General features: G+C 39.4%; 1 protein-coding gene across 3 annotated transcripts in view; it reads left to right on the top strand.

The window, feature by feature from the left end:
* The first annotated feature begins 234 nt into the window (after window positions 1-234).
* Window positions 235-19,143, top strand: part of LOC124273867 — a 32,519-nt gene continuing 13,610 nt past the window's right edge. Inside the window, exons 1-2 of one of the 3 annotated variants that reach the window (XR_006897763.1) lie at window positions 235-320; window positions 634-1,292. Coding sequence is in view for 1 of the 3 variants with exons in the window: in XM_046709187.1 (XP_046565143.1) it covers window positions 934-1,292 (359 nt within the window). In the remaining 2 variants the exon portion in view is untranslated. Of the gene's footprint in view, window positions 398-469; window positions 1,293-19,143 lie in introns of those variants that run through there. The other 2 variants (XR_006897762.1, XM_046709187.1) reach the window with 2 other exon arrangements.

Genomic DNA, 19,143 nt, shown 5'->3' with positions numbered 1-19,143 from the left:
AATGGCATTATCTTTGATGACATTGTTATATTTACTTTGAATTACACAAGACGGTGATTAGTCACATGTGATATGAGCAACACTGGGCGATGAGTAACTCAAGTGCTTCACGCGAACCTTGTGATCGGTCATGTTTCCCTTCCACCGTGGCATCATGGAGCCTGGGTAGTGAATCAGGCGATCTGTATTGCCAACTTCATACTGATATGCGAATTAAGTTTTGACGCGAGTGGGCTTCATAAACGCGATGTTTTCATTGATCCTGGTATTGTGTCTGTGAAGAGTGCGCGAGCAGTTCGCTGCGAGCCCGCCAGCACAAAGTAAGGAAGCCGTCTCCATCTCCCACTGTGATTGCAGCCGCTTTAAGACTAAGTTTTGGACGCTGGATTCCCCAAAGGTTCTATCGTAGTAATTAATTATTAATCTGAAACACGTAAGCAGTGCCTCCCACTGTATCAGGAAGCTCCAGCGATGAGCTAATCAAACTGATGCCGTATCAATTATCACCGATATCAATGCTCAGTAATTAATTGGTTCCGATACTTGTTTGAGCGACGAGTCACGCCAAAGGGCGGCCGCTGTCAGCTATATATTGCCACTCTTTCACCAATCATCTTAGTATTTTCTTTCCAGACTGACGACCCTCGTGACAGGGAGACAGGTGAGGTGAAGCCAGTTAGATCAGGCGCGGTGAACTCTGGGATACATCTTGCCTGCCAGACGACAATCCCGACTCAATAGTCACTTGACAAAACTTTCCGGCGGGTGACGGACTCTCAAAGAAACGTCTTTATAGGTACTGTGATATCTTTTAAAGTTCAGCCAAATACTTCTTTGTGCTAGAAAGAGTGACAGGAAAAAGACTAGCGGTTTTTACCGGAGCTCCGGGAGCCACGCCGGACTCTTTGACTTTTCTCGGTCCTTGTCATCCAAATGGCGTCCACACCAGCTCTGTACATGCTTGCCGTGCTATTTGTCACATGCATAGTTATTACTACACACGGATTTAGTTTGAAAGGATTCTGTGCCTCAAACTGCGCTAGAGGAAAAGGTGGCAACGTGTGTAAATGTAACGGCTTTCACTTTGCCGGAAAGCGAGTGGTTCCCTCCCCAGACTCTGCTCTTTTAACAGACTCCATGGGCGACTCGAAAGAAGAAAACTTTCTTGAGTTGGATTCCGAGGGTTTTGGTGTTTTTGGATATCCTAAAGATGACTCGAGGAGACGGACCATGAAAAATACAAACAGTCCAGGGAATTTTCGTGCTCTTCTAGAAAAATATCTCGCTGAGAGGTAGGTTTGGAAAATTGAGAAAATTTCGTTTTGTTTAAAGATTCTTTAATTTTTTTTGCGTAAGGAATTTCATGAGTGTTAATATAAGACGTAAATGCCAGTCTGTCTATGGGAGAGATAATTGAAGCCGAGTCGCGCAAGGACATTAGAATAATTAACACATTATCAACTTGTATGAAAAGTATATGATACATATAAAATTAGTTTTACTGAAAAATGTTTTATATTAGCCGTCTACGGCCACGAGGGATGGGAGTGGATCTCTCTTACACAACCATGCTGAGCTGACATTATCGAAACATTCTCAACTATCTTTACGAATAATACACGAATTGACACTAAAAGTATTCGTATTTCTACTATCTGACATGTGTCCTGGATAGGCGTCAAATTGTGCCCTCAATTCCATTATTCCACTTATAAGTTTGTTCTTGATATTCTCACTTAGCTATGTCAGTATATTTCCCCAGAGAACAAACTTGAAGGAAATTCTGACTAATGGAAAAATGTCTCTGTCTTGGCCCAGCAAGATAAGGCTTGGAATAAAACGAATGTAACCAAAAATCGAAATTTGCATACGGTTTAGACTTGATGGCTGGTGAAGCCTTTGAAGAGACTATTGCGTGTCTATTGGTCTAATAATAGTACATTTCGTGCATTTGTATCATGTTCTTATCCCTTGTTAAATGCAGGTAAGATTGTTTTTGTTGGTAAATGTTAATCGGAAGGTTTAATCACATTATTATATCTCTAGACCTCGGAGGATGCCGTGTCTATTTCATTTAATGTCGTAAAATAGAAAGCGAAAGTGTTAATGGTGTTAAAGGGGGTGAAATAGGGATTTTGAAATTAGGAATAAAGTACAATTACATTTCCTGAACGAGTATGACGCCAAAATAAAAGCAACCATGGAAACGCGGGGACTAACTGAGCCAAATATTCGGCGTATTCAGGCTTTATCGTTGTGTTTGGCAGCTCCTGGTGCCCAGTTGAATTACGGGGTGCCTAAACCAAATTAAGGGTCCCTTTCAGGCTCGCAAGGACACTCGAGTTTAAATTGTGTAATTATTTGCTCAGTTTACAACGCTCCGTAAAATTAGAAGACAACATTTATAAGTCACTAGCTTGTCTTGATTGTGAGAATACGAGTCAACGTTCCAAGCTGTCGAGTCTTGCGGTAGGTAGGAATAACATGGTAACAAGAACAAATATTCAGATAGCTAATTTCATTGTTTGTTCACCGTGTAGAGCACTGTCCAGGATACTTCAGGTACAACAAATGCTACTGCGTTTCAACAGGATCGAAAAACATACATCTACCATCTATGCCACAAGAACCTATATTTTTGGTCGGTGTATATGTTATATACTAATAATACTAGTTGTACTACTTTGGCAAGTCTGCCATATACTACGACATTTGTAATTATGTAAGTTGTTTTAAGCGCGTATGCCGCAGGATGTATTCTCTGGCGATGGCGTTGTTAAGTATGTATGCCGTATGGTTTCATTTTTTGCGACAGCGACGTTTAGTGTGTACGTTGTATAGTGTCATTTTTCACGACATCATTATGAAGTGTGTATGTCGTATAATTTCTATACTGATGACGTTATTAGGCATCGCGCCGCAGAAAATGTTCCACAAATCGATTTTGCAAAAATTAAAATACCGTTACACAGCACTCTCTAATGAACACATTGCCGCCAGGTGTTCGAAAACAGGTTTTGCATTTAACGGCATGGGAGCACACGCCATGCGTGAAGACAAGATGTCTCTGTATATATTAATATTCATGAAACACCTGTGAAATTAAAGGAACGAAGTACATTGCGTATGCACAAAACACGTTTTCACATGTTTGGTTACACTTAAACAAACATGTTATCTGGTAATGTAATGGAAGAGACAATAAGCAAAAGTGCATCATGTTCATGAAATGGCATGCCTCAGTGCAGTTCAAACAACGTGTGGACGTGATCCGAGTTGATAAAAGCCTTCCTATGGCGATTTTGTGATCTCTAATGTCGATTTTAAGCTGTTTAACATCATGTAAATGAATATCTTAGCAACATATTAAATCAATAGTAACGTAACTGACACCGCAGTTGTTGAATTTTCTTTCAAAGAATATTGACAAAAGAGTTTACAAATATTTCTAAATGGTGTTGGGGTACTATACAATTTCATACATTATTGATGAAAGCAGTATATTAGATACAACATTCAGTGACCACCAACACCGATTAAACACCACGTGTCCTAATCATAACCTCAACGTCACAGCGCTACGTGGTTTATGCCAATCCCGAATAAACACAACGTGTCCAAACGATAACCTCAACGTCACAGCCCTACGTGTCTTATGCCAAACCCGAATAAACACAACGTGTCCAAACCATAACCCTCAACTTCACAGCGCAACGTGTATTATTCCTTACCCCGAATAAACACTACAACGTATGCCAACCATAATTCTCAACTTCACAGCGCTACGAACTGCGTGTCCCAAGCTAAACCCGAATAAATACTACAACGTATCCCAACCATAATTCTCAACTTCACAGCGCTACGAACTGCGTGTCCCAAGCTAAACCCGAATAAACACTACAACGTATCCAAACCATTATTCTCAACTTCACAGAGCTACGAACTGCGTGTCACAAGCTAAACCCGAATAAATACTACAACGTATCCCAACCATAATTCTCAACTTCACAGCGCTACGAACTGCGTGTCACATCCGTAGCCCCGAATAAACACTACACCGAATCCAAACTGAAAACCTGACTTCACAGCGCTACGTACTAAGTGTGTTAACCCGACTAAACAGCAAAGCACGTCTTAATAAAATGGACGTTTGTGTGGCTAAACTTAACATCAGTGTAAGTATGTGAAGGAAAGAACGCATTTCTGACTAACGTCTTTAAAAAAACTTTGGCTGAAAGTATTTACTGTTTTGGCCTCAGGGTGCGATGTTACACAAATCACCTAGCCTTTTTACCACATCGATTTTAACACAGAATCTATTACTATATTCTATGAAAGAGGGCGATGTGGTAGCCTTGTGTTTAAAGCGTCCGCTCGTTATGCCGAAGACCCGGGTTCGATTCGCTACATGGGTACAATGTCTGAAGCCCCTTTCTGGTGTCCCCCGCCGTGATATTGCTGGAATATTGTTAAAAGCGACGTAAAACCATACTCACTCACTCACTCACTCCTCACTATGAAAGAACTTTAGAAAGGTCATACACTGTCTGCTGACACTACTGACATTATATACTCATGCCAATAATGGTTCTCACCCCTTCAATTTATTTAATTGGAGGGTGTGGGTGGGTGTGTGGGGTTGGGGTGGGGAGGGGGGTGACAACCATTATTGGCACGAGTGTATTTGCAATTTGTGGTCAGTTTGTTGTTTTACTAATCAATTAACATGAACCAGAGTTGACACTTTACGAGCGGTTATATTTTGATGTCACTTAGCAGTGGATCGGGTGTTTCCCTATCGTGTGTCTCTCTCACGTGTCTTAATGTTACCACCCGTTAACTTCCGGGTTAGAACTGATCTTCAGTAATCCATGCTTGTCGTAAGAGGCGACTAATGGGATCGGGTGGCCAGGCGAGCTGACATGGTTGACACATGTAATCGGTTCCCAAATGCGTAGATCGATCCTCATGCTGTTGATCACTGGATTGTCTGGTCCAGACTGGATAATTTACAGTCCGCCACCATATAGCTGGAAAACTGCTGAGTGCGTCGTAAAAGTAAACTTACTCACTCAATCTTAATGTTACTAAGGGATAAATATGTTTTTAGGAGATGAATAAGTCTAAATCAAACGTGCTAATGAAGTTTCAAATTTAATATTAAGCATGACCAGTTCGGTTCCTCTATGGTGCCGTGTATGTGTCATGTTTTCATTATCCTGTTAATTAAAATTAAAGGATTGGAAATTGTGTATATTATACAAGACATACAAATCACGCTGTTCAAGTAATGCGAATGGTCAAGTAATCATTACACAAATGTTTATCACTATTAACACACACCAATAACTGTAAATATACATTAACCATTAATACGGGTAACTTGTACACGAAATATGTTCCCAATATAGGATATCTTAAAGTTACTCTCAGCGAAGACAAACTGGTTTCGCCAAGGGAGACAAGTCCAGTATGCGTGATCTGTTTACTGTTACAAGATCGATCAAATTCAGAACAATGCACCACGTGGTATATAATGCATCTTAAAGAAAAGACATCTCTAAATGTGACTATACTGATGACTGACAGTCAATTCGTAAGGCGAGTATGTACCAATAAATACTGATGTACACGACGGTAGGGGTCTTGTAACACAGAACGTCATTACACCTGTGTTACTAGCATTGTTCATATCATGAAATGTGTTCTTATCTGCTCTGACAGACACCTAATTTAAACCGAAACCACATGCTGCTTTCATCCGAGTGATGGTTTCTGTCACGAACATTTTCATCAAATGTGTGCAGTCTTTCAGGTAAAGTGATGTAAAGCAGAATCTGTATACAAATACATTCAGCGCTACCACTGGTGTCTTCCCCACATACATTCCCCACTGGGGGCACAGGAAGTATCCGCGAAAGATCTTCAAGCACAGCAAACCGGCATGCGCAAACATTTAAACTCGATCCTGCTGGAACTAACTGTATGTCGTGGTGAAGAACCGCTTGCACCACACTCATTTGGGAAATTATATTCATATCAACAAAACTAGAGGCACAGAATGTGGGAACATTTGATATTTGCCTATTGTACACTTATAAATACCGTCCGGTGATGTTTACATTTTAACTGCTTCTTCTGTAAATTTATTAACATCATGTTACCAATGGGTCCGATTCTTCACATATTTAAGAGTTGAACACTCTTATCATAACACAAAGGTGAAATGACTATTTATGGTCCTGTCCACCAGGTTATCTGGGCCCAAACCGTCCGTAGAGCTACGACATTCGTAAGCCTATGATAAACTATTGATTTCTTTACGTTACGAACTCTTTGTGGATCGGTACCCTGGACTGTTAACCAACTGTAATCTCCAACCAGTATCACCAGTGTCATGTATGATTCATAACTCAAATTCATCTTTTATTTTTATGTAAATAAATCTTATCTACTTAATAAGTACTTATCCTAAATTCCCATCATGCCATCAATGATACGGGAATATACCTAAGTCCGGAAATAGAATTCCATTTAATGCAAACGTGTTGTTTCTGAAGGACATAGTGCTTCGATCGTATCTGTATACCAATAGTGAAACTGTTTAATACAGCAACACGCACACTGGTACTCTTGAAAATATATGCACTACTAAATTGTTCCTGACAACCTTCAGTCTGTAGGGATAACATCTGTTTTCTCTGAAGCTGGTTCACATTTGCCATGTGTATGATTGAGACATATGAGCATCTTGCATATGCAGAGAACAGCCTCCCGCAGCCTCCACGGCATATATATGGTTCTTCTATCGACAAGTATTTTCCGTTTGCTTCCCCTGGGCTTTCGTGTTTTAACGTAGGTTACAGTCGGTATCATTACTGCTGTGTTAGAATACCTCTTGCATATCGCTCCCGGAATGATTTCAGTTTTGTATGTTTAATTAGAATTCAGTTTCAAACCAAATGCTACATGAACTATAAGACCAAACAAAGGTTAGTTATGTACTTCATAGTAGAGTTCAGTTCTAATCAGTTCTTGGTGCGTCATTAAGTCATGTATTCACGAAATTGCGAAAACAAAAACACTAGTGATGGTATTACATGATATTATGGTGATCTGTGCTCAATGAATTAATTTAATATTTCTGTAATGAAGTGAAGCGACCTGGGTTAGAAGAAACCGGATACGGATTTGTTTGACAGAAAACAGAACAACCTACTCCAACGTCACAGTTGCGTATTTGTTTTCAACACGTAGAGTGTATGTCATTGATAAACAGGTTCACTGAGACTATATTGATAGAACATCTATTTTCTAGTCTCGTACATATTTGCAAATCCAATAAGGTTCTTAGACATCTGCCGAACGATTTACCAATCGCAAGCACGATGCCGTTTGCAGATGGTTTAAACAAGCAGGAAAGGGTCGATGAGTACAACAACAGAGAAAGATACCGTAGAGACCAGTGCAAAGTTATTGTGCTCACTTCTCCATTCAATAGAATATCCTTATATATAAATTTATATATAAATAAGTAAATGAGTAAGAGAGTGACTGAATGAGTTTGGTTTAAGATCATTTTTCACTGTTGTTAGCTCACTATTAGAAGAAGCCTGAAGTGTTCGGTTCAATTTGCTGAAACCAACGACCACGGAAATGATGCTGACATCTCGATGTCCATAATCAGAAATAATTAAATTTAGGAATAAGAACCCTTGACTTGCGGTTCCTGGAAATAGAGCATATTGCATATAATCCTGTGTCATCTTGTGGGAGGGTCCATCTTCTAAGCATTCACAACGTAAAGTGGGTCTTAGATTCATGTGTCGGATGAAACAGACGAATGTTGAAATTGAAGAATCTTTTTAATGCAAGCGACAATGAGTCTAAATTCTCTCACAATGTTAGGAATTCTCTTCACTTATGTGATATTATCTTCATGGTCGTCTGACCTTCTTGCATTCCAATGTTGAACTATTGCTTGTCAGATACTGTCAGTTAAATGCGTCACATTTACTCGGAATGTCTTCTACATTATTGAGGAAAGAGACATTCTTATCTAAATTCTTACCCTCAACATGAACATGTTTGATATTTTATACCTGTGCTGTCATAGGTTAATATCTTTCTAAGGTATCGACCAAAAGGGAGAGTTCTTGAGTGATTGTGAAAAAAGAATAATTTGTTCCATAAAATACTGTAAAACTTTATCTTCACGGTTTGCAAAAATGTGTTATGAATATAGTTCAACTTGCCAAGCAAAAATATAAAAAAGTAATGGTCGGTGTCGTGAATAATTCAATATAATGAATGGCAAATGTTTTACTCAATCTTTAACAATATGCTTAAGATCGTGTATTCTGAAAGGGGCCAAGACATGTTGACTAATATGACGTACCGTGGAATGTCGACGAGAATTTGAACTGATTTAGCTTTTTCCATTCTCATCTTATCATATCTGCTTGAATGGGGACAGGTATTTTGTGAAAGGTTGTTGTAATAGTTTTCTGACAAGCCTATTGGACTTGAGAGTAACTGATTAGTTCCTAAATATCAGCCACTTGTTTAGAACATAGCACAATTTGTTTACTTGTAAAGTATTGTATTTACCCATTATCGGGCTTGGAGAATAATTAAATATTTTGGGTTCGTCATCATGACAGAATTGCATAGATTTGTTATGGGAAACTATATGTGGGGAAAAATCGAGATATTGGATGCAGGGACGTGGCTACAGCGTGTTCAGTTTGACCTGATCAAGTGAATACAAATGTATTGCGTGACCGTGTTACAACTGGTTGGGTCTATTATTGTGAAGGGGTGCACCTGTGTCAGTTGATTGTCAACATGACCAAAGAGCCGAGACAAGGTCGCCGCTTGACATCTCAGTGTCGAGAAATCGTCAGCAATGTCCTAACTTTCTTTTTAAAAAAAGCTACAGATGGTTTAATGTTTCCGATTAATGCTTTTAGACATTATTAAAATTCTCTGCTCCCCTATTTAATGAAGTTAACTCGACCTGCCTTTTGTGCCATTTGACCTCCCGGGTCATGCATATGTAGAGTAGCTCAGGTCAAGCTGAATACCCTGTACCATTATGAAAAAAATGCCCGGGCTTACACGTAATTTTTGCTATGAAAGTTGGGCAAGACGTCAATACTATGTAAACACATGTATAAAGCTTGCAACCTATCGGGCTTACGCGAAAAAATGGCTGCTACGCGCCTGGTATGGCTTGGTGTTAACACCACAATGCTTTAGTAAATATCAGTACCGTGACGCTGGAAAGCATACAGTAACGCATGACCAAATGTAGTGGAAACACAAGATTCTGGCAGCTGTGGGTGGCAACACTTAACAGCTGGATGTAAACTTACAAGGAATGTTGTATACGTGTGAGATCAATGAAAGAAAAATTGAACTGGATTAGATGCCCTTGTGTGAAAATCCGCCCCTCTAAAAGTCAGGCAGTTAGATTTCGGTGGCTTGATTGCGAAGGCCATTATGATGTGTTTTTGTACAGGGTGTCATTTACTGTAACTTGTTTCTTTTTCAACATAGCTGAATTCGACATTGCGTTCATCTCATCTCCCATCCTAAACCACATGTTCGATTCATTTAGACAATTTATATCTCGCTCTGTGAACATTCTTTGCTTATACTACATATTTATCAGCGATGTTTTACACTGTGTAATTTCAAGGCTGAAGGACTATTGATCATACACGGAGTTATCCGGAACTTGAAACTGATTTCAATGAACTATAGGTAATAACAATAAAACATTCATAACGTACTTAGCCTTCTAGGCAATGTCGCCTTCACTGTTTCATACATGATAATGCCCTTCGTAAATGTCAACGAAATTATAGCTCGAAAGTATTTAATGTAGCTGTGACCTCATTTGGTTTAATAAAAGCGGCGACCCGTGAAGGTCCTGGTTAGAATGAACCTTCAGTAACCCATGCTTGTCGTAAAAGGCGACTAACGGGATCGGGTAGTCAGGCTCGCTGGCTTTGTTGACACATGTCATCGGTTCCCAATTGCGCCGATCGATGCTCATGCTGTTGATCACTGGATTGTCTGGTCCAGACCCGATTATTTACAGACCGCCGCCATATAGCTGGAATATTGCTGAGTGCGTCCTAAAACTAAACTCACTCACTAATAAAAGCGGCAAAATTATTTCCATGCTTATGATGGAAATCTCTAAAAGCCGAGTCTATCGTATAGGTGCAGCTATTTCATAATCGTGTGATTATGAACCACTGCATAGTGTATGAACTAAAGTGTTCTTGTTCTTGCACACCGACATCCGTCACAAGCACACGCAAAGCAAGGCAACTAAAATATCACATGGCGCAAGTCTAAATACGGAATGGTATCCAACATAAATTTTTTTCAACTGATGCAAGCTATAATGGAGTCTTGGATCTTGTAACCGTGATCAAACAACTTCTGAGCTAGAGTAGCATGACGCGCTTTGAAATCGTGGATGACACATCAGCCTCAATGACTCCTTAGGGCCTTTACCGCCTCCGTGGTGTAGTGGTTAGAGCGTCCGCCCGGAGAGCGGAAGGTCGCGGGTTCGATCCCCGACCGCGTCAAACCAAAAGACGTTTAAATATGGTACTTGTTGGTCCGTGCCTGGCGCTCGGCATTAATGGGTACAACAATGACTGGTCAACACATATACACATACACACGCATGCACGTCGTCATATGAGCGAAATATTCTCAAATATTCTCAAGCACCACTTTCACCTCACCTCACCTAACCTTATTAACATTACGAAAGATAAAGTATCAAAGGCTGCAATGTAAATTCTGTTTGTATTCCATTAAAATATAACTATACTCCTTAACAGTATTGTATTAATAATGTACATTCTATTTATTTGCCGAAGGTGCTCGCTCATCTATGAATCTTATTGCCATATAGTGTTACCGGTTATTCCTTTGAAGCATGGACACTCATGATGGCAATGTACCTTTGCTCTTTTATCTATAAATTAGGACATTTTGTACATAAATAAATAACGATAATGAGTTGTTGTCGAGCAACGTAACTCCACCCAAGTCGATTTCTCTCATTGATCAGGTTTCTCGACGGTCATTACTTCTCTCGTGAACTTGAATATCTGAATGCACTTGTATGTGAACTGCGTAGCATCATCAGTGAAATAATTGAAAAATAAATGTCACACGCATTGTACAGGGAATATGCAAGGCTTCACATTCCATCAGCTGTTTCTCAAAGGGTGAATGGAGCTATTCAAGCCCGAAAGTTATTCTGACAGACAGTAATTGTGTTTCCGGCGTGTGAAATCATCCGCTGTAGTGTCATGTTCTAGGAGTCTATATGTAGCTTCAACATAATAATGATTATTACGGGGTTTATCAAATTATTAATGTACGCGAAAACGAGTCCATGTGAATCGACTCAAACAATTGTCATACTCAATCAGCTGGCTTTTAACTTTGAATGACTGTTTAATGGGAACGCATATCCCGTGATTCCGAAAACTGTTTGATATTTATTAGGTGATTGATTATTTGTTGACTTTTCAAAAAGGTCGTTACCAGGCCGAGATTTCTATACGAGCCTACACAAGGTGAACAGGATATCATGGAAATTGATTGGGCAGCCTGCATATTTCTGAATTTACTGAAAGAGTTGCATGCCTTAGGCGTGCCCGGACCTGCAGGTCTGGACTGACTTGCACAAAGTGATCTTAGCGCTACAATGATTGTAACTCCCATTCTCCAACATAGGCTAAGGTAGTCGTAGCGCTAAGATCGCTCTGTACAAGTGGGCCCTGGAGTTGGTGGGTCCTACATTGATAAAGTTCATTAAGCCATTTTAAGCTCTCATGTCGAAATATAACCAAAATGTTGTAAAAAAATTCAAAACTGGCCTTAAAACCATTTCAACAAATAAGTCACCAATGTTGTTTCGAGAATAACTACCGTGTAAAATTAAGAGATGTTATCTTCGACCATCTGGTTCAGCGGCGTTTTGATTAGCAGTATCTCTCATTTAGAAAGAGAACTTTTAGAGTTTATCTTGTGCATTGCGGCCAATGATTCAGCAACAATAGTTTTCCAACTACCACAGTAAAGACACAATAAAAAGGATATCAACTAATAAAATGCTCCGCAGGATAACCGCTATAATATTCCCAGAATATCAACTGACACTAATACTTTCTGTCGTATGAAGCTTCACTCCGCGAACGAAGATATGAACTGACTATTACTGGTTATAGTTCACGAACAACGATATGAGCTATCACATTTCTACTGTTTCTACTCCACGAACAACGATATGAGCTATCACACTTCTACTTCTTATACTCCACGAACAACGACATGAGCTATCACACTTTTACTGCTTATACTCCATGAACAACGATATGAGCTATCACACTTCTACTGCTTATACTCCACGAACAACGACATGAGCTATCACACTTCTACTGCTTATACTCCATGAACAACGACATGAGCTATCACACATCTACTGCTTATACTCCATGAACAACGACATGAGCTATCACACATCTACTGCTTATACTCCATGAACAACGACATGAGCTATCACACATCTACTGCTTATACTCCACGAACAACGACATGAGCTATCACACTTCTACTGCTTATACTCCACGAACAACGACATGAGCTATCACACATCTACTGCTTATACTCCATGAACAACGACATGAGCTATCACACATCTACTGCTTATACTCCACGAACAACGACATGAGCTATCACACTTCTACGGTTTCTACTCCACGAACAACGACATGAGCTATCACATTTCTACTGCTTATACTCCACGAACAACGACATGAGCTATCACACTTATGCTGTTTATACTCCACGAACAACGACATGAGCTATCACACATCTACTGCTTATACTCCACGAACAACGACATGAGCTATCACACATCTACTGCTTATACTCCACGAACAACGACATGAGCTATCACACTTCTACTGCTTATACTCCATGAACAACGACATGAGCTATCACACATCTAGGCTATCTGCTTTTATACTCCACGAACAACGACATGAGCTATCACACATCTACTGCTTATACTCCACGAACAACGACATGAGCTATCACACTTCTACGGTTTCTACTCCACGAACAACGACATGAGCTATCACATTTCTACTGCTTATACTCCACGAACAACGACATGAGCTATCACACTTATGCTGTTTATACTCCACGAACAACGACATGAGCTATCACACATCTACTGCTTATACTCCACGAACAACGACATGAGCTATCACACTTCTACTGTTTCTACTCCACGAACAACGACATGAGCTATCACACATCTACTGCTTATACTCCACGAACAACGACATGAGCTATCACACATCTACTGTTTATATACTCCATGAACAACGACATGAGCTATCACACATCTACTGCTTATACTCCATGAACAACGACATGAGCTATCACACATCTACTGCGTATACTCCACGAACAACGACATGAACTATCACACTTCTACTGTTTCTACTCCACGAACAACGACATGAGCTATCACACATCTACTGTTTCTACTCCACGAACAACGACATGAGCTATCACACATCTACTGCTTATACTCCACGAACAACGACATGAGCTATCACACATCTACTGCTTATACTCCACGAACAACGACATGAGCTATCACACATCTACTGTTTATACTCCACGAACAACGACATGAGCTATCACACATCTACTGTTTATACTCCACGAACAACGACATGAGCTATTTTAATGCTACTGTTTCTACCCCACGAACAACGATATCATCTAATACACTTCTACATTTTATACTCCACGAAGAGCGATATGAGTTATTGAACTTCTACTGCTTATACTCCACGAACAACGATCATATCATCTAACAAGCTTCTACTGCTTATACTCCATATATATATCCTTCTTCTCTTCCCGACATCACTACTTCAGTTATTACCAAACTGTCGTATTGGCACTATCTTGAAGCATTACCATAGAACACTCAAATCATTACCATCATTCTATTTTTTGGACAATTATTGGAGCGGCTATACTTTTGGGTAGCAATGCAATTGCATTATTAAATAATACTGCCGAACTGAATTACCTGTTGCAATCTGTTTTCATTGTTTCTGGTACGCCAACATACGCATGTACAAACCGTGAGAAAGACTTCACATGATTACACTAATAGATGAAGTATACATACCATATGCTGCAAATCAATAAATAAAACGCACGGAATATTCACCAGAGACAAGACTTGGTTCTACTTTCATCTTTGCCCTCCTCTTTGAGTGTGCCTCTTATTCTGTGACCAGTGGTATTCCACTGAGAAAATAACGGCTTGAGCCGTAATAGCTATAACTAGTTTCAGACTTTTTAGTATGTATTTCGCATCAGAATGTTAGGTGGGAAAACGAAAGTATTCACCTATTTGATGGTGTATCTGACAGAAGTCTGCTCATGAGATGCATTGACACATTTCCTCAAGTTAGAGGTAAGTAATTGTCATTGTACGTGCAATCGCTTTTCACTAAACGCTGGTTTCCTAGTTTCGCTCTCTCCAAGACGCAGCGATTGTCTTTATCGCCAATCCTGGTCGAATCGGGACAAGCTCAATAAATAATTTTCAACTTGTCTCTTAAAAGAAGCCCCTCCGAGAATTTAATTGAAACTAGTTTCTGTTATGTGTATCCAATCCTCCTCCCGAGGGAGGCCAATTGCCGGTAATGCCTCGACCGAGATCATGCTTTCTTGGGATTACACCGGCTCTACCAGCCGCCATTTCCTCCCGGCATCTTCAAAGACGTGGGTCGCGGATTCGAAACCCTTTTTCTAAATCTAAAGGATTTGGGAAATTTGAGCAAGTACCTAAATAATTGCTAACGCGTCTTGGATATTATATGCCAAAAGAACTTCTGACCTTTTTGACAGTCCCCAGTGGCCGTTACGTTGAATTCTGAAGCTCGGTTTCTTGTTCCATTCGGTTTCTAGACAGGCATCATGAGAGAACACTCGGAAACAATGGAGCAATATGTCAGGACAAAATACCAAAACAAGGCTCCATACGTTTTATGTCATGTCAAAGAATACGTAATATACTTTATTATATTTTCTTCGTAAGTTATCGGTTGTAAACTCCCCGATATTTGCTGTTTTAATGAGGGAATGGAAACTAACCTTTCAATGTGTATTTTTATGTGACTATTGCCATATAGTTTCTGTAACATGGTAATCTAAAAGGACCCTATGTCGTTCATGTGGTAGAGTATCAGAGTCAAACGTATTTGTGAATTTACACTATCCTCTCGAATTGCTATTCCTTTGCATTTATGATAATGACTTTTACGTAAATAATTAACACTTGTACAATGGAGCAACAAAACTATTTCCATACTGTTACGAAGAATCTGCAACAAGCAGAGTCCATTGTTCGATTTTAATTGTACTCTTTGAAAACGTAGGGGATCATGGAATATAAATGCCATAACAGGTTATAAGATCAGTGTAGGCGACAAACAATATATGCAATAACGTTTAGCTGGAAAACATGAGAAAAACAACCCAGCCCACACATGTGCCGTACGCAGTAACCCCACACGCCCTTTTTGGGTGCCATTCCTGATTTTACACTTTCAAGAAGTTCGATTGATTTCAATCATTCCTATTGATTGTGATCACCATACAGTTGTGATTTACCCGATATCATCCATGTATATAATAAGTGTATTACCTGACAACGAGATATTATTGTCTTTCTGGAAACTGTCATTAGCCAATGCTTTGAACGACTCCCTGTCTGTGATAAATAGAGTATGGAAGAGTACCAACAAACCAAAAATGTTGACGACTGACCATGTTCTTGTCAACAAGAGTAGAGGGTTTATTGATCTGAAACGAGGCTCCATTAAATCGAGCTCTGACATTGCTGCACACTTTAATCAAGTTACTGGAGGACAAGTTACGGTCAAGAATGACGATGTTTCAGCTTGTGGACTGAAGTATCATAAGCCGGTTCTTGGTGTCCCGTTGTTGGAATAATATTAGAGGGGTTTAGGTGACAACACACTTTCTCGAACATAGAGGCATGAAGAATAAAACGCATCTTTCAGGGTTTTCCTCTGAAAACAACGTTTCGTGAAATATGATTTTACACTCATTACTGTCAGAGAGACAAAAATCGAGAATAGGTTCGAACGAAATAACCTGACACATATGTTTGGGAGGTGATTCCTTCTCTTCATTCAAAGAACAATGAAACCTTAAGTTATCGCTGAACTTGGGAGTAGAGGTGCACATTTTATGTTGTGATTAGCTACAATGTATAAATCATTAAAAGCAGTATCCTGATTTAGTATCAGGACTCTTTGATTGATCTGATGCAGTGATACCGAATGAACGTGTTTACCCCAAGGAAGGAGAATCGCATAAAACATTGATCTGATGGTTTCTTAAAGCAAAAGCTAAAAAGGGTGTTTTGTGTTCTTTTGTTCGGTGAAAACATTTTTCGTATACATGTTGTCATGGTTTGCTACGAACCAATCTCCCGACAGCGGTGAATTCTTAATCTACTGATTCCTTAATGCAAGAGTAATTACCACACGTTTTCGGAATGGTTAAATTTTAACCAGTACATTTTCCATGCCTTGTTGTGGAGTTGGTCTTCAATGGGCGGTTCCCGTGGGCGGCTCACGTAGGCGTTTAAATGTTCTCTCGAGGCGATGATGCAGTTTTATAATGTAATTCCACTTTGATCTTTGCCTAGATTACGGGGTATGTATGGTATGTAGGAAACAGTGCATTTCACAAGGGGCGGCCTGTTGGTTCTTGCGTCCGACTGTGACTTTTGATTTATTGACCTCCCACGCCTCATCCTTTGGGTTTGTTTTAGGGTTTGGATAGGTTACACTCCAATCAACCATCCCTTTACTATCCTAAGGTCTATCCAATCAAACACCTCTTTCAGATCCTAAGGGTAAGGCTTCCTTTACTTTCTTTACGCTTATTTGTGTTGTTTGAGCTACATGACAGCTTCCGCATCTTGCGGATTTATCAATTATAATTTGAGAAAACAATGCATGTTTTAGCAATGTTTTAATTTCTTGCAGTGACGGGCAACTGCGTTATAGAATACATCATAAACATGGAATTAAGACCTATGTGGTTAGTTATTGTATATAATTTCCTGGAATTCTAAAATGCTATTGGTGTTATTTGTTTATTGGACTTATTTTAATTATTTCATTCACCTTGTGCGCCTGTGGTAATAATGATATATTAACCATATCATCTTGGTCATGTAGCGGTGAAACATAATTACAACAACTTTTCATGAACTTTGGTTACTTCAACAGGCATGACGCCCCTGGAATTTCAAGAGACAGCTAAACTGCAGGGCAAAAGTAAATGAACTCCTGAAAATGGGATTTGACCAAAACAAAATATTACAAACGCTATCAAAACATTTCTGGGCTGAACACTGTCGTCGAAGCACTGCAGACATGAGGTACAATACACAGCTATAATAAATGTATAAAAACATCACCATATATACATCAAATAGCCTTGTGTGCTTTGGGTATTTCACCTAAGCCACCATCAATCATGGGTGCATGATTCCCTTTGCCTGGCAGTTTATTGTATTTCTGTTCTCAGATCTATTTATACTGACGTCCGTGGCAATACATTGAATAACATACTCAATATATCACATATATTGTAAGAATAAAACATATTTCACTATGGCTTTATCAAAATTGTAATATATGAAACCCGCATGTCCTGAAGAGACATTTTTGTGAAGCATTTACATTATCGAATGCAGTTGTGTTCACAGACAGATGATCAAGTAAGAATGCGAATGTACGTTGAAAGCCCCATCCATTCATCAGTTTGTGAATATATCGCTTGTCAAAACATTTGACCGGATAATCTGTTACACATAAATAATGAATGTGCATGGACCACAACAACAACTACAGTGCACTACTGATATGTAACAGGTATAATATGGAATGAATAACAGCAAACGTAATCCACAAACAGATGTAACAGATATATGGTATTGAATGAGTAACAGCAAACAGATTTTAACAAGTGTAATATTGAATGAAGAACAGAACACAATATTCACAAACAAGCGTTTGTGTACCTAGAGTATAACTCAGCTGTGTGTCATGTGAGCAATATTATGAAATCAAATCTGAGAAGTAAATGACCGTGTGTCTATGGATAGTGATGGCATGATTAGTATGGATAAAACGATAAACTGCGATAGATCAGTAGAATCCAGGAGGGTGGGTCCATATCTAATGCATGTTATATTTGGGATTACACTTTCCAAATGTAACATATCTTACACATTCTAGGCCTTTCTTTAGTGTAAAGCCCCATTTGGAAATCGAACCCACGCACCTAATCTCCAGTACACAAAGTCATCGACCTAACCCACCCAGCCACTGAATCTTCCATAAACATGATATGGTAGTCATGGTAGACTGGTAGACTAGATTACGCACTTTGTGTACCGCAAGACAACTGATGTTACGAACCGATGGAGTAAAATGTTACTCATGGTGAACGACCGTAATTTTATTCATTTTTATTGTTTTGTTTTCGGACATGTTCAGATACTACATCTTTTTGACATGTCAAGTAGTTCATTTACGTTAATTTGTGGCGAGTATGGTTCTTGGGAGAATATGCATTCTCGAAAAGGGGCCCATTTGAAAGCCCGGACAGGAGTACCGAACATGTCAGATTGTAAATATGATTTGGCTGACGATAATATTACCTGTATACATAAGTATAAATGTGTGGTATGCCTGGTCCGTTCAGTGAGCCGAAATGCTTCTTTAACAATTGTCAGATTACCACCATTCTGGCCAGTTGGAGATTATAGCATAATGAACTGGTCTCCTATTAACCTGGGGTGCTAGTCGGAAGACTAAACTGTATCGTTGGTCAAACTAAACTGGTTCGTTGGTGACTTGGTTGATAGCATGTCACTTTAAAGTCAGGGTTATTTACAGGTCTTCGAGATATAGAGATTTTAATAACTAGACTGGCGACCGCATCACCAGTATATAGTGG

The sequence above is a fragment of the Haliotis rubra genome, unplaced genomic scaffold, assembly GCF_003918875.1.
Source record: "Haliotis rubra isolate DU_JTF1 unplaced genomic scaffold, ASM391887v1 Scf185, whole genome shotgun sequence".
NCBI classification, from domain to species: domain Eukaryota; kingdom Metazoa; phylum Mollusca; class Gastropoda; order Lepetellida; family Haliotidae; genus Haliotis; species Haliotis rubra.
This window is presented reverse-complemented; position numbering and strand designations above follow the sequence as displayed.